The sequence below is a fragment of the Hyperoodon ampullatus genome (assembly GCF_949752795.1).
Source record: "Hyperoodon ampullatus genome assembly, chromosome: 12".
Classification (NCBI taxonomy): domain Eukaryota; kingdom Metazoa; phylum Chordata; class Mammalia; order Artiodactyla; family Ziphiidae; genus Hyperoodon; species Hyperoodon ampullatus.
Window position 1 is genome coordinate 6,755,861 of NC_136925.1, and position 17,572 is coordinate 6,773,432.

General features: G+C 35.7%; 1 protein-coding gene across 2 annotated transcripts in view; it reads left to right on the forward strand.

Annotated features, from left to right (window-relative positions):
* Positions 1-3,774: 3,774 nt before the first annotated feature.
* The window catches only part of FILIP1 (filamin A interacting protein 1), a gene marked incomplete at both ends in the record, with an annotated part of 223,407 nt that continues 209,609 nt past the window's right edge, over positions 3,775-17,572 (forward strand). For both annotated transcript variants that reach the window (XM_079716772.1, XM_079716771.1), the window contains one exon: positions 3,775-3,813. In XM_079716772.1, coding sequence (XP_079572898.1) covers positions 3,775-3,813 — 39 coding nt within the window. The remainder of the gene's footprint in view (positions 3,814-17,572) is intronic.

Here is a 17,572-nt window from a genome sequence, read left to right on the forward strand (position 1 = left end):
ACCACCAGGGAAGCCCAGTCATGTAGTTTTTAAGAAAGGAAAAATATTGTCTTTTATATTTACCCATAGTAACAATTTCTAAAGCTCTTTATTTCTTCTTGAAGATTTGAGTTTCCATTTCATTTCACTTTTCTTTCAGCCTACAGAAGTGTTTTTTTTTAAGCATTTCTTATAGTGAATTTCTTTTAGTTTTCTATTGCATGAAAATGTCTTTATTTTGCCCTTATTGGTGAAAGATATTTTCACTGGATATAGAATTCTAAATTGACAGCTTAATTTTTATTTCAGCACTTTAAAGATATTGTTTCACTGTCTTCTGATCAGTATAGTTTCTGGTGAGAATTCAGTGTATAGTCAAATGGTTGTCCCCCTATGGGCAATGTATCATTTTCCTCTGGCTGCTTTCAAGATCTTCTCTTTAATGTTGCTTTCTAGCAGTTTGACTATGATGTGTACAGGTGTGATATTCTTTCTTTCTTTTTTTTTTTTGGCTGCACAGCTTACAGGATCTTAGTTCCCCGACCACCTATTGAACCCAGGCTCCCCGCAGTGGAAGCATGGAGTCCTAACCACTGCACTGCCAGGGAATTCCCAGGTGTGGTTTTCTTTGTATTTTTCCTTCTGAGCATCTTGAATCTTACATTTTTGTCTTTCACCAAATTTAGATGTTTGGGCCATTATATTTCGAATAACTTTTTCTCCCTCTTTCCTTTTGGGACTCTAATACATGTATGTTAGACTTCTATTATTGTCCCACAGGTTTCCAAGACTCTGATAATCTAAAAAAAGCATTTTATTTTTATTTTTTTGGCTGCACCATGTGGCTTTTGGGATCTTAGTTCCCTGACCAGGGATTGAACCCAGGCCCTTGGCAGTGAAAGTGCAGAGTCCTAACCACTGGACTGCCAGGGAATTCCCTCAAAAAATATCTTAAAATATATTTTTGTCTTTTAGATTGGATACTTTCTATTGATCTATTTTCAAGTTCACTGGTTCTTCTGTCATATCCAATATGCTGTTAAGCCTGTTCAGTGAGGTTTTATTTTCAAAATTGCATTTTTTTTAAGCTCTGGAATTTCCTTTTGGTTCTTTTTTATAGTTTCTATATTTTTCTTCTGCTGAGATTCTTTATGTTTTCATTAATACAAGCATATTTTCTCTTATTTCAATGAGCAGAGTTATAAAGTCTGCTCTAAAATCCATGTCTGCCAATTTCAACCTCTAGATCATTTTGGGATTGGTCTTGGTTCATGGTCTTACCTCTTGAAAATGGGTCACATTTCCCTGGTTCTTCATAAGTGGAGCATTTTGGATTGTATGTTGGACATTGTGGGTTGTTCTGTAGTGAAGGCTCTATATTATATTTCTCCAAAGAGTGGTTTTTTTTTGTTTTTTTTTTAAGTGAAAAGTTAACTTGGCTAATCTCAAACTGTAAAGGCATTTTCTTGGGCAGCAGCTCAACCCCCTATTTCACCTTTAGCTGAGGTATTGGAGTCTGCTCCATTCGTATATGCCCAAGTTCAGAGACTTGGGCAAAGTTTATAAGCAGAATTCAGGGTTCTCCCTTTCTGGATCCCATCTCTCTCCCCACCCTCTCAACTTTTCAGGATCTGTGGTTGCTCTAAATTCCATCCTCTGATTCTTTAGGCCAGAAAGACTGTTTTCTATTAGAGTATTAGGCATGCTCTTCAGTGCTAACTTCGACCTGCCCTCAGGGCAAAATTTGTAATAATGGAAAACTGAAACTCTTCTGATCCTTCTCCCAAGTTTTGATTCTTCCAGAATCTGCTTGCTTACTTTCCAGTGACTTCACTTTCCAGGTTTTCTTGTTTGCTTTTTTTGTACAGAGTTTTTAGTTGTTATTTGTGAAAGATCCTGATAGGATCTTACTTGGCCATCTGAGTCATATTCCACATGGTATCTTAGTGCGATTGAGTCTTTTACCCCAAATTGTAACCTGATAATTTTATTGACTTTTCTCATTCTTTATCTCACTTTTCCCACTTCCTCACACATTCTTCCTAAATTACCCACATCAGTGTTTATCTCAGGGTCTAATTTAGGGGTGACACAAATTAAGACCCACTCACTCATTCAGTCATTTGGTCATTCACACGTTATTTAATTTAATCCCTCCAACAGCCCTTAGAAGTACACTGTGAGAAGAGCTGCACTGTTATCTCTGTTTTACATGTGACTGATTTTTAGTGAGATTGTATTATGCCTTTGATACTATATTCAATAGGTGGTAGAATATAACTTCAAAGCTAGAAGTGTGTGATTCTAAAATCTTACAGAACTGTGTGTTTCGGATTAGTTACTTTACCTCATCCTTTTTTTCTCATATGTAAAAAGAGGATAATAAAGTATGTAACACACAGGATTATTGTGTTAGTTAAATGAGATATTGTGGATACAGGACATAGTGCTTATAAAATATTAGATATTATATCAGTCAGCTTTCACTATATGGCAAGCAATCTCAAATTTTCAGTGGTTTACAATAACAAATATTTATTTCTTTTCAGGTTTATATTGTCAGCTACTAATTGGATGTTGTGATTTTACTCCAGACTACAAGCTGATTGTCCTCTACATATATCCTTATTTTGAGACCTAAACTAAAGGAAAGCCTTATGCTTTTCTTATGGCAGAGGGCACAGGAGCTAGGAGAGCTTTGGAATCTTTCAATTCCTCAAAAACTTCTGTTTGGAAGTGATACATAGCAAACATTCCATTGGCCAAAGCAAGTCAGATGTCTGAGCCCAAAGTAAAAGGGACTGGGGAAACATATTTTATTCATGAAGAAAGAGGGAGTGAATAATTACAAACAATAATACCATCTACCACAGATATAACAATCATTTTTGCTCCCATGGCCTACAGTTACTGTTTTCCAGCAACTGGAGTAGAAGGTTAATCATAAAAACGGCAAGGGTACAAGGGAGTATTTTATTAAATGCCAAAAGAAAAAAAAGTTCAGACAAGAGATGCTATGGGCCTTCAGAGAGAGTTAATATGTGAACCACAAGGACTGGGAAAGGTCTCATGAATGAGAGAGGCCTTTAGCTGGGTCTTGAGAGATGATTAGGATTTGGGTAAAAGTCATTCTAAGCAGTTGTAGTAGGATGAGCAAAGGGACAGAGGTGGACTATTTGGCCCTGTTACTGGGGTGTTTTTGGTGGGGGGGGAATCACTGGAGGCAGGTTGGAGAGCCTGGATTTCAGGCAGGAGACAAAAGGGAGACCTTAGGAAATTGTGGGCAAGATTCAGAATTGAAAAGTTATTTTAGAAAGACTGGCTTGGCTGTCCTACAGAAGGGAAGATGGGTGGCAGCGAGTATTTCTCCAGCGTGATACACAGTGGCCATTCTTCTCTCTTCAAAGTTGCACACTGGCTCTGTGAAACAAATATATGACAAAAATGTGGTGAGCATGACAAATATTTCCTCAATGCAGACTTGACTCCCACTGGTAAGAAAACGAAAATTGTCTTACTTGTTTTTCTCTGAATCTTCTGTCTGACCAAATAAAGAGCATGCTTTGGTAGGAGACAGTAATTCCCACACAAAAACATAATTCAAGTAATGTATTAGATAGGCTGGATGTACAATGAAGCATTGCAAACTGGATGAAAATATTTGTGCACTGTCATTTTATTTTGCTTTTGAACTAACCAAGGGAAGACAATTTGAACACAGTTTTCTGTTGTGCACTTCAAAACAGAGAAACGATTTCTAAAATTTTCCGTCTTTGAATTCCTTAGCAAAATACAATGCCCAGAAGCTTTTGGAAAGCAGTGACAGGGGCTGTGGTAAGAGTTTCCACCTATTCTTTTATTCAATTATTTTTCTATGTGCTGTGGTTGTCTGGGTTCATTAATGACTACTGGTATTTGTTATGTTGATGTTTCTCTATGTTAGATTTGAAAATCAGTAACAGAGGTTTGAATGAGATTATTTGATTTTCAGAATTAGATTTATGACTTAGCTAAGTGAAAAAAGAAAATGTGATGTATTTGTTTATCAACCCTTAAACCAATCACTTAAAGATTAAGATTTCTTTTCAGACCTATTGGCCCATCCTTATTCCTGCCATGAAACTACATTACTTCATAGGATGTTGCTGATTTTTATATGGTTTTATAATTAAAAGGCAAAACTGGCTAGCAAAAACAGACCAAATGGCTTTCATTAACTTTGAAAATACTTGTTTTCCAGACAGGAGCTGACGATGCCAATCTATAGCCACTATCTAACAGAGGTCATATGCCCAACTGCATACACATCTTAGGCTTAAAAAGAAGGATCAAAAAAACTTGAAATAACTTTAAAATTCTCCAGAGTGATGTAGATATTATACATGAGAAACAAAAACTTAAATTTTACAAATAGTTTTTTCTATCAATTATGCAATTTAGCAAAGACTTGTAGGTCAACTAAACTTAATGTGAAAAAAAGACAACTCACTTTTTTGAAAGTACAATGAATGCTTTTAAAAAGTGAGATACTTTGTTTTTATTTGGGATGTTTTTACAAAAACTTAATACCCAAGAGATTTTCGTTGGTCTTTTAATGTTTCCTGTGTTGTACTATACTTGTGGGTTCCTGTTTTTGCCCTATCAAATTCTTTTTTTAAACAACACAAATTTATTTATTTATTCATTCATTCATTCATTCATTTATTTATTTTTACATCTTTATTGGAGTATAATTGCATTACAATTTTGTGTTAGTTTCTGCTGTACATCAAAGTGACTCAGCTATATGTATACATATATCCCCATATCCCCTCCCTCTTGAGCCTCCCTCCCACCCTCCCTATCCCACCCCTCTAAGGTCATCACAAAGCACCGAGCTGATCTCCCTGTGCTATACAGCAGCTTCCCACTAGCTATTTTACATTTGGTAGTGTATATATGTCAGTGCTATTTTCTCGCCTCGTCCCAGCCTCCCCTTCCCCTCCTGTGTCCTCAAGTCTGCTCTCTACATCTGCATCTCTATTCCTGCCCTGCCACTAGGTTCATCAGTACCATTTTTCTAGATTCCATATATAGGCATAAACAACACAAATTTATTATCTTGCAGTTCTGCAGATCACAGGTCGAATATGGGTCTCACTGGGCTAACACCAAAGTGTCAACAGGGCTTCACTCCTTTCTAGCCGCTCTAGGGGAGAACACTTTTCCTTGCTTATTTAGATTGTTGGCAGAATTCAGCTTCTAGCAGTCATGGACTGAAGCCATCTCCATGTCCTAGCTGGTTGTCAGCTGAGCGCGTTCCCAGCTTCTAGAGGCTGCCCACGCACCCCTTCCATTTTCAAAGCCAGCAATTTTTCTGCCATTTAAATTTTATTTTGAAATTGTAATGATTAAGTTCTATATACTTTTCCTTATTTAGTGTGTCCTTCTTGGCCCATCTGAGATGGGAAGTAGGACGAGATTTGATCAATAAATGGATTCATGGAAAACCACCATGGATTCTGTGCTTCAGATTTCACAGCTTTGTGCTAAACATTTGTTGAATTTGGATGAGCTGCAAAGCCTCTCAATTTTCCCATCTTCAGAAGGAGGGAATGGAATTGGATGATTTATAAGGTCCTTCCTAACTCAAGACCCTTATATTTAGAAATGCAGTTCCTTCTACAAAGTCTTTCCCGATCTCCAATGATGTCTCCAGCTTTCAAAACTCATGGTATTTGTGGGCTTTTCTTTCTTGCCTCACATAATCTTTCAGTTTTATAACAGTCATAGCACATAACATAGTGCTTTTGTCCTCCAGCTTTTTATTTAAAAATTTTTTAAACTGGCAGGAATTTGGAATTTGAAAGACAAGTACAATGAACTCCCATCTATCTCTAAACTGTGTATATAATATGTGAAAATAAGTTGAAGGCATCATGATACTCAGCATTTCCTAAGAATAAGGACATTCTCCTACCATTATCACATCTAAGAAAACAGTGCTTTAATAATATCATCTAACTTATATAGCTCATATTAGAATTTCCCCAATTGTACAGAACATAACTTTTACAGCTGTTTTCATTTTTCGATTCAGGATATGATCAAGGATCATACATTATGTTTTCTTGCTATGAGATTTAATGTAGGACATTACCTTGTTTGGTTTTTTATGACATTGCTATTTTTGAAGAATATAGACTATGTAGTTTTCATTTGGAATATCTCACATTCTGAGTTTGTCTTGTGATGTTCTTTGATTAGATTTAGATTAAACATTTCTGGCAAGGCGGAATCACAGGTGATGTGCACTTACTGCATTACACAGGAGGGTCAGCAAGTCCCTTTGTCTTACTGTCGGTGGTGCAAAGTATGATCACTTAGCTAAGGGCAGACTGCCAGATGGTTCCATTTTGAAGGTATATTTTCCTCTTTGAAGTTGGTACTTACAGACCATGTGAATATACTGTTCCCCATCAACCTTTAAGCAATATTTTTATCATCCAGTAATGATTTTTGCCTAAATTAGTTATTACATTGGGGAAGGCAAAATGGTTTGTTTTAAAAAATTCTTTCATTCCTTTGTAATTATGAGCTGTCATTCCTCTATCAGGAGAGTTTTTCCTCTCCCACTCCTTTTTTATCCCCTTCTCACTCTACTTCTTTTGAGAACCACCAAGGACTCAATTTTTTATTCAACATGTTTTAATCCTTTACTGTTTTCAGTTTTTTTGATGCTCGGATTATCCCAGATTGAGCCAGTGAAAGCCTCTTCAAATCAGGACACAACTTCACTAGTCTTTGAATACCTCCTTGCCTTGTGGAGTAAGACGTTTCAGACTCACCTTAAATTTTTCTCTGCCCTAGGTCTGGAACCAGCCACTTCTCCAAAAGAGTCTTGGTTTCTTTCAGTGTGAAATGGGATTTCAGTTAACACAGTCTATGCTCTAGGAATGCTCATTGCCAGTGGGATAATCCTTGTTTCTAGGCCTTTCCAGTGCAGAGAGCCAGGGATTTCTTTTTAAGAGGAATTATATAATGAGTTATAATAATATATCCAATTCAAGTTTAGGATTACACGGTTTTTACTAACTGCTTCTGTCTTACATTTTTATTTCTTTTCTTCCATGCCAAGAATCCTGGTTCTCAGTGACACTAGGAATGAAAGGATTAGCATGTCACATAATTACTCATTTGCTTTTTCATGTATTACATGCATCATAATCTCAGAATAACACTGTTGTCTACAATATGATTACTGAAAATAGATACAAATTTTTTTGTGTAGTTATTTGCATCCTTAGGGTATATCTCTCTAGAGGTGTACAATCACAATTTATATTTAAAGTCACTTGGATGTTAGCCAAAAAAGAATGAAATATTGCCCTTTGGGCCAACATAGATGGACCTAGAGTGTATTGTGCTAAGTGAGATATGTCAGACAGAGAAAGACAAATATTATATGATTTCACTTATATGTGGAATCTAAGAAACAAAACAAATGAACAAACATAACAAAACAGAAGCAAATCCATAGATAGACCAAAAATAGGTGGCTGCCAGAGGAGAGGGGGTTATAAGGATGAGTGAAATAGATGAGGGAGATTAAGAGGTACAAACTTCCAGTTATAAAATAAATAAATCACATGAATGTAATGTACAGCATAGGGAATATAGTTAATAATAGTTTAAACTGTATGCTGACGATGGTAACTAAACTTATTGTGTGATCATCTTGTAATGAACAGAAATATTGAATCACTGCATTGTGAATCACTGCTGTAGGTCAATTATACTTCCAAAACCAACCAACCAACCAAAAAAACTAATAGAAAAAGAGATACGATTTGTGGTTACCAGAGGCGAGGGATGGGGGCAGGGGAAATTGGATGAATGCAGTCAAAATGTACAAACTTCGTTATAAGATAAGTAAGTACTAAGATATAATGTACAGTATGATAAATATAATTAACACTGCTGTATGTTATGTATGAAAGTTGTTAAGAGTGCAAATCCTGAGTTCTCATCATAAGGAAAACAAATTTTTTTTTCTTTTCTTCTATTTTTTATCTTACGTGAGGTGATGGGTGTTCACTAAGCTTATCGTGGTCATCATTTCGTGATGTACGTAAGTCACATCACTATGCTGCACACCTTAAACTTATACAGTGCCGTATGTCAATTATATCTCAATGAAACTGGAAGAAAAAGTCACTTGGAAAAGTTTTTTTCTGTGTGGATGTAGCACCAATTGGATATAATTTTAATTTCATGTGTTAAAGATTGTTCTCATTTAATTTAAAAATGAATACAATTCAAAATGAACATTTCAGTGTTTATTCTTGCTTTTGTTTAATAGATATGCTTATTTTATATATATATATATATATATGTATTTTTTTACAGGGAAAATCTTGGTTCATAGTAACAATAATATGTTAACTTATTTACAGTGACCTAAAATGCATGTAAAATAGTTTCAGAGTTTCAATACAATATCACTACTAACAATGCAATACCAAGTAAAGTTAAAAAAAAATTTTTTTTGTCGTTAGAATATATCCCATTAAGGATGTACAGTAATGGCTTCAAACGTTACTTGAATTAATTCTTTTTTCTGTTTGATTTTTATAACTTGATACATTTAGGTTCATCTGTTTGTATTTGTGTTCAACTTAATTTTTTTTACAGCTATTTCATTTAATTTTTGATTATGTAAAAGCATTTATATGGTCCAAAGGTTGAAACTATATAAGATGGTATGTCACTAAAGTGTCCCTCCTTCCTTATTTCTTCTGTTCCACCCCCCACCCATCCTCTTTAGGGAAACATTTTCTTTTTTCTGGCTTACACTTCTTTTCCTCATTTCGCAAAAACAAACATACATTTCCCTTTCTTAATCAACAGGTAATATATAATAGACTTTTTAAACTTTGTTGTGTTTACTTAACAATATATCCTGAAAATGACCCCATATTGATTCATAGAGATCTCTCTTATTCTTTTCTTTTTTATGTTTACACAGTATTCCATACTACAATGTATTCAAGCAGTCTCCTATAAATAAGCATTGCCTTGTTTCCAATATTTTCCTGTTATAAATAATCGTGTAATTCAAGACTTTATGCATATGTTGTTTTATATATATATATATATATATATATATATATATATATATATATATGGATATGCCACAATTTAGTTCTTTATTTAAAAAATATCTATATGCTAATTATTTTATTGAGTTGCATTGAACTGAGTAGAAAAGGAGCTGTTTGTGCCCCTAGTTAGTCTTTTGGGGAATGGGGCAATGGCATACTCTTAGCAGAGCCTGTGAATCTATTTATAAGGTGCTGCATTTGGACCAGTTCTTGGCTTATTTTATGACAAACATTTAGATACTGGAGTTGCTTCATCCTTGCCACATACATTGAGCTCTCAGTATGTCTAATGCAATGTGCTTCCTCAGAGATGAAGACGAAGTCCTTACCTTTCAGGAACTGACAGTCTATCCCATAGTTTGTAACCTGGCTCAAATTTGAATCACCTGGAGAGCTTTTAAAATGTACCGATCCATGTTGCCCCTTCTAGACCTATTAAATCAGATTCTCTGTGTTTAGGCCCCCATCGTTTTTTTTTTTTTTTTTTTTTTTTTTTTAACTCTCAGTGTGATTCTAGTTGCAGTCCAGGTTGAGGACCACTGATCTGTAGGTAGATGTGACCATACACGGTAGGTGTCACAAAGTGTGAAGGGTGTGAAGGAGATGGAAAGTCTCTTGGGCTGGGAATATTTGGACTCACGGAACATACAGGACTTGAAGGAGTAAAACAAGAGGACGAATGTGACGTTGAGAGGAGGAGGACCTAGAAGTTGGCGAGAGCAACCGAGTTGTGACTGACGCATGGGAAGGAGTATGTGGTAAAAATGAAGAGAGTAGGAACTTTGCGGGCTACTGTGGTGTGCTTAGAATAATCGAAAATTCAGGTCAGATGATGGGTTAGGGAAGTAAAAGGGCAGCAGAAGACGCATTTGGAGTTTCAGAAATAGAAAGCAATGATCTGACAAGATGATGTGTCCAAGTCTCCCTACTAAATTTTTTGTTCTACAAATGAGAAAGCAGACTAATATTCAATAGAAGACATTCTGCAAACCACACAGTTTCAAGCACCAGTGGTGCCACCCGCCTCCGATCCAGACTTTCCTCCTCCCCGTGTGGTCTCCTGAGCACGAGCCAGGCTTCTCCAGACCCCCTCTTCCCCAGGCTCTTGCCCACCTCCCTTAGGGTCCCCAGGCTCTTGCCCACCTCCCTTAGGGTCCTTGGTGACCTCACATTCCCTCTCCTGGGCAGAGTAAGGAGTTGGTTCTACTGTTTTCCCAACGGACCCATGTGGTGTAAACTTTATGGCTACTCCCCTGACGACCCATTTTGTAAGTTATTAAACAAACCAAACTTCACTGAATACTGACTTTTTTCTTTTTTGCTTTCTTATCAACTTTCTTACTGACAGGGGAGTGGGGAGACAAGAAGTTGTGGAGAAAAAGAAGTGAATATTTCAAAATTATCTTTTTCTAATCAAAACGAGGATAATTTTCTTCACTTGCTCAAAGGTCACACTAAGCATGTGATACCTGGTTTTCTGATTCCAAATCTCCTAATCCCTTGGTGACTCATGTGACTAAATTAAGATGTTAAAACATGATAGATTATTTAAAAATAGCAAATAACTACTAATTTTTTGCCTTTCAATTTTTGTATTAGAGCGTATTTGACCATAATAGAACAGAGCCGTTTTTATATTTCAAAATATAGATATTACTGTGTTACGAGGTTCGGGAGTCTACTTTTCGGCCGAAAGATCTATCTGTCTGGCAGAGAATGTCTTATTTTAATTTGGCATTTGGAGTGTCAGGCTGGTGCCGGGGCTGCCTCACGCCAGAGGGTCAGGGAAAATCACACTGTAAGTCGGAGGGCGGCCACCAGGTGGCAGTCAAGCACTACCCATCAGCGTCTGAGTTGAGGTTAGTGTGTATGATGGCGAAACAACTAATTTTGTTGAAAAACAAATGTGTTTAACTTTAAGAGCTTTCTCTCTCATATGTAGATAAAGTCTAATATGGACCACAGACCCCATTATTAAAATCCATCTAAACTAAGATAAAGTTTTATTACTTATCTGCCATAAATATCGTTTCGTTTCTCTCGCATACTGCAAAACAAAAAGGGAGATGATTGAGTACTTACATATTATTGACCATATACTTGAAAATATATATCAATAAACAGTGCCTAACAGTCTTCTGTCAGAAAAATGTCCAGAACTTCTGTGCAAAAGGGAACTGCAGTAGGGTTCCTGAGCTGTCACGATGTACCTCTACCTGACGTTTCTCCGGAGAGGTCTCTTCACCTCAGAGGGTGTCCAACTTTGCAAGCTTCCTCCACAAGTATGGAAAATGAGGAACATGAGACTGTCTTACTTTTATAAAAAGATCATATTATTATTCTCAAAATTAACTTTTTGTAAATACTTTAACAAAGTATTTATTTATAAAGCATTTCAACATTTTGAAGAAAAATTGGAGTTTCTATATGTAATTATAACCTTTTAGACCTATGCTAAATTAATACCAACCCAGAAAAAGCATAAAATTAAAATTATATCATCCTGATTGGTATGAACTAGTGTATCTCATTGTTACTGTTCCTTTCTCTTTTAAATAGAGACTGCATGATTTGTACTCAGTTAATAATATCTTTTTGTTTTATATTTTTATTATGGAAATTTTAAAAAATATACAAAAGAAGAGAGACTAATATAAGGAGCCCGTTTATATTCATCTTCCAACTTCAATAATTCCCAACATTCTGCATTATTGTTTCATCTATAACCTCCGACCTTTATTTTTCCAAGTATCTGAAGCATTTTAAAGCAAACCCAAGAGATCATATCATTTCGCCTGTGAACACTTGTTTGTATCACCAATAAGTGAAAACTTAAAAGAAAAACACCAACCACATAACCACAATACTGCTCTCCCATTACTGGAGCTCTTGATATGTAACTTTGTTTTAAAGCTCAGTCAGGCAGTACAACATCCTCAGCGAAATAATACTTAAGTCTTGAGGGCTTAAAATGAGGGTATGCTGTAGGATGTTGAATAAATAATAATTTTTTAAAATAGGCAGAACTATTTTTAAGATGAAATACATAAACTATTTTTAAGATGAAGTATATTTATAGAGAGTATATTTTATTATTTCATTAAACTATAAAATCTCATATGTGAGTCATTGGACAAAGGGAAAGCATGTACATATCTGGAGACAGGCAAAGTTTTTTTATTTACATGTGTATATAAAATTTTGTACATGTTTACAAGTTAGATAAGTGTGTTCCAATGTGCATAGTTATGTTTTATTACCACAGTCTGGATAAAAGTTATAAGAGTAAGACTACATTGGCTAAACTATGTCTGCCGTGAGGCATAAGACTTTCTGATGCACAGCTCTGTTTATTCTGGCTTCCATTCTTTTTCAGACTTCATGTGATGTAATGTTCCCTATAAAAATCTGACATCAATAAGGGTAGGAACGGACTCGTTACATTTTTCTGAAGATAATCAGTGTTTTTATGTTTTAGTATTCTCCTCCATGCCTGGCCATATTGACATTAGCTTCAGCTGAAGCAGGCGTGACCACAGGGTTCGTTTACCTCAAATACCTAAAGCTTAACAATATGCCGCAGAGTTCAGCTAAGATCAGGAGAGGCATGCAGTTGCATAGATGAATGTAAGTGATATTGCATATCTTTTTAGGAATGCGATGTTTAGATTATATCTAGTGGCGGTTAAGAGTAAACAGACAGCTTTTTTTTCTCTAAGATCTTGTATTGATAATACTTCCACGCCATTTACAATATTATATTAACCCGTTGTATTGCCTGTGTGTGACAATTTTGCAGGGTTTTTCCTAGCACACTGTTAACTTAAAATCTAAAAGAATGCACAAATTAAATTGCAAATACAAATATAAAGTAACTGTTATTTCCTCAGATTTTTTTTTCAGTTGCTATTTGCTCTTTTTTTTTTGAAGTTTTGAATTTTATTTTATTCTTTTATACACCAGGTTCTTGTTTGTTATCCATTTTATACATATTAGTGTATATATGTCAATCCCAATCTCCCAATTCATCCCACCACCACCACCCACCCCACCACTTTCCCCCTTGGTGTCCGTATGTTTGTTCTCTACATCTGTGTCTCTATTTCTGCCCTGCAAAGCAGTTCATCTGTAACATTTTTCTAGGTTCCACATACATGCGTTAATATACGATATTTGTTTTTCTCTTTCTGACTTACTTCACTTTGTATGACACTCTGTAGATCCATCCGTGGCTCTACAAGTGACCCAATTTCATTTCTTTTTATGGCTGAGAAATATTCCATTGTATATATGTACCACATCTTCTTTATCCATTCATCTGTTGATGGGCATTTAGGTTGCTTCCATGACCTGGCTATTGTAAATAGTGCTGCAATAAACATTGGGGTGCATGTGTCTTTCTGAATTATGGTTTTCTCTGGGTATGTGCCCAGTAGTGGGATTCCTGGGTTATATGGTAATTCTATTTTTAGTTTTTTAAGCAGCCTCCATACTGTTCTCCATAGTGGCTGTATCAATGAACATTCCCACCAACAGTGCAAGAGGGTTCCCTTTTCTCCACACCCTCTCCAGCATTTGTTGTTTGTAGATTTTCTGATGATGCCCATTCTAACTGGTGTGGGGTGATACCTCATTGTAGTTTTGATTTGCACTTCTCTAATAATTAGTGATGTTGAGCAGCTTTTCATGTGCTTCTTGGCCATCTGTATGTCTTCTTTGGAGAAATGTCTATTTAGGTCTTCTGCCCATTTTTGGATTGGGTTGTTTGTTTTTTTAATATTGAGCTGAATGAACTGTTTATATATTTTGGAGATTAATCCTTTGTCCGTTGATTCGTTTGCAAATATTTTCTCCCATTCTGAGGGTTGTCTTTTCATCTTGTTTGTACTTTCCCTTCCTTTGCTGTGCAAAAGCTTTTAAGTTTCATTAGGTCCCGTTTGTTTATTTTTGTTTTTATTTCCATTACTCTAGGAGGTGGGTCAAAAAAGATCTTGCTGTGATTTATGTCAAAGAGTGTTCTTCCTATGTTTTCCTCTAAGAGTTTGATAGTGCCTGGCCTTACATTTAGGTCTTTAATCCATTTGGAGTTTATGTTTGTGTATGGAGTTATGGAGTGTTCTAATTTCATTGTTTTACGTGTAGCTGTCCAGTTTTCCCAACACCACTTATTGAAGGGACTGTCTTTTCTCCACTGTATATCCTTGCCTCCTTTGTCATAGATTAGTTGACCATAGGTGTGTGGGTTTATCTCTGGGCTTTCTATCTTGTTCCATTGATGTATATTTCTGTTTTTGTGCCAGTACCATATTGTCTTCATTACTGTAGATTTGTAGTATAGTCTGAAGTCAGGGAGTCTGATTCCTCCAGCTCTGTTTTTTTCCCTCAAGACCGCTTTGGCTAACCAGGGTCTTTTGTGTCTCTATACAAATTTTAAGATTTTTTTGTTCTAGTTCTGTAAAAAATGCCATTGGTAATTTGATAAGGATTGCATTGAATCTGTAGATTGCTTTGGGTAGTATAATCATTTTCACAGTATTGATTCTTCCAATCCAAGAACATGGTATATCTCTCCATCTGTTTGTATCATCTTTAATTTCTTTCACCAGTGTGTTATACTTTTCTGCATACAGGTCTTTTGTCTCCTTAGGTAGGTTTATTCCTAGGTATTTTATTCTTTTCGTTGCAGTGGTAAATGGGAGTATTTCCTTAATTTCTATTTCAGATTGTTCATCATTAGTGTATAGGAATGCAAGAGATTTCTGTGCATTAATTTTATATCCTGCTACTTTACCAAATTCATTGATTAGCTTTAGTAGTTTTCTGGTGGCATCTTTAGGATTCTGTATGTATAGTATCATGTCATCTGCAAAGAGTGAAAATTTTACTTCTTCTTTTCCAATTTGTATTCCTTTTATTTATTTTTCTTCTCTGATTGCTGTGGCTAGGACTTCCAAAACTGTGTTGAATAATAGTGGCAAGAGTGGACATCCTTGTCTTCTTTCTGATCTCAGAGGAAATGCTTTCAGTTTTTCACCATTGAGAACGTTTGCTGTCGGTTTGTCGTATATGGCCTTTATTATGTTGAGGTATGTTCCTCTATGCCCACTTTCTGGAGAGTTTTTATCATAAATGGGTGTTGAATTTTGTCAGAAGATTTTTCTGCATCTATTGAGATGATCACATGGTTTTTCTTCTTCAGTTTGTTAATATGGTGTATCACATTGATTGATTTACGTATATTGAAGATCCTTGCATTCCTGGGATAAACCCCGCTTGATCATGGTGAATGATCCTTTTAATGTGTTGTTGGATTCTGTTTGCTAGTATTTTGCTGAGGATCTTTGCATCTATATTCATCAGTGATATTGGTCTGTAATTTTCTTTTTTTGTAGTATCTTTGTCTGGTTTTGGTATCAGGGTGCTGGTGGCCTCATAGAATGAGTTTGGGAGCGTTCCTTCATCTGCAAATTTTTGGAAGAGTTTGAGAAGGATGGGTGTTAGCTCTTCTCTAAATGTTTGACAGAATTCACCTGTGAAGCCATCTGGTCCTGGACTTTTGTTTGTTGGAAGATTTTAAATCACAGTTTCAATTTCATTACTTGTGATTGGTCTGTTCATATTTTCTATTTCTTCCTGGTTCAGTCTTGGAAGGTTATACCTTTTTAAGAATTTGTCCATATCTTCCAGGTTGTCCATTTTATTGCCATAGAGTTGCTTGTTGTAGTCTTTTAGGATGCTTTGCATTTCTGTGGTGTCTGCTGTAACTTCTCCTTTTTCATTTCTAATTTTATTGATTTAAGTCTTCTCCCCCTTTTTTTTTTTTTTTTGATGAGTCTGGCTAATGGTTTATCAATTTTGTTTATCTTCTCAAAGAACCAGCTTTTACTTCTATTGATCTTTGCTATTGTTTTCTTTGTTTCTATTTCATTTGCTTCTGCTCTGATCTTTATGATTTCTTTCCTTCTACTAACTTTGGATTTTGTTTGTTCTTCTTTCTCTAGTTCCTCTAGGTGTAAGGTTAGATTGTTCATTTGAGATTTTTCTTGTTTCTTGAGGTAGGATTGTATTGCTATAAACTTCCCTCTTACAACTGCTTTTGTTGCATCCCATATGTTTTGGATCATCGTGTGTTCATTGTCATTTGTCTTTAGGTATTTTTTGATTTCCTCTTTGATTTCTTCAGTAGTCTCTTGGTTATCTAGTAACGTATTGTTTAGCCTCCAAGTGTTTGTGTTTTTTACAGCTTTTTCCCTGTAATTTATTTCTAATCTCATAGTGTTGTGGTAGGAAAAGATGCTTGATATGATTTCAATTTTCTTAAATTTACTGAGGCTTGATTTGTGACCCAAGATGTGATCTTTCCTAGAGAGTGTTCCGTGTGCACTTTAGAAAAAAGAGTAATCTGCTGGTTTTGGATGGAATATCCTATAAATACCAATTAAATCTATCTGGTGTATTGTGTCATTTAAAGCTTGTGTTTCCTTATTAATTTTCTGTCTAGATGATCTGTCCATTAGTGTAAGTGAGGTGTTAAAGTCCCCCACTATTATTGTGTTACTGTCGATTTCCTCTTTTAGAGCTGTTAGCATTTGCCTTATGTATTCAGGTGCTCCTATGTTGTGTGCATATATATTTATAATTGTTATATCTTCTTCTTGGATTGATCCCTTGATCATTATGTATTGTCCTTCCTTGTCTCTTGTAACAGTCTTTATTTTAAAGTCTATTTTATCTGATATGAGTGTTGTTACTCCAGCTTTCTTTTGATTTCCATTTGCATGGAATATCTTTTTCCATCCCTTCACTTTCAGTCTGTATGTGTCCCTAGGTCTGAAGTGGGTCTCTTGTAGAGAGCATATATATGGGTCTTGTTTTTGTATCTGTTCAGCAAGCCTGTGTCTTTTAGTTGGAGCATTTAATCCATTCACGTTTAAGGTAATTATCAATATGTATGTCCCTATTACCATTTTTTAAATTGTTTTGGGTTTGTTTTTGTAGATCATTTTCTTCTCTTGTGTTTCCCACTTAGAGAAGTTCCTTTAGCATTTGTTGTAGAGCTTTTTGGTGATGCTGAATTCTCTTAGCTTTTGCTTGTCTGTAAAGCTTTTGATTTCTCCATCAAATCTGAATGCGATCCTTGCCGGGTGGAGTAATCTTAGTTGTAGGTTCTTCCATTTCATTACTTTAAATATATCATGCCACTCCCTTCTGGCTTGTAGAGTTTCTGCTGAGAAATCAGCTATTAACCTTATGGGAGTTCTCTTGTATGTTATTTGTCGCTTTTCCCTTGGAGCTTTCAATAATTTTTCTTTGCCTTTAATTTTTGCCAATTTGATTACTATGTGTCTCGGCATGTTTCTCCTTGGGTTTATCCTGTATGGGACTCTGCGCTTCCTGGACTCGGGTGACTATTTCCTTTCCCTTGTTAGGGAGGTTTTCGACTATAATCT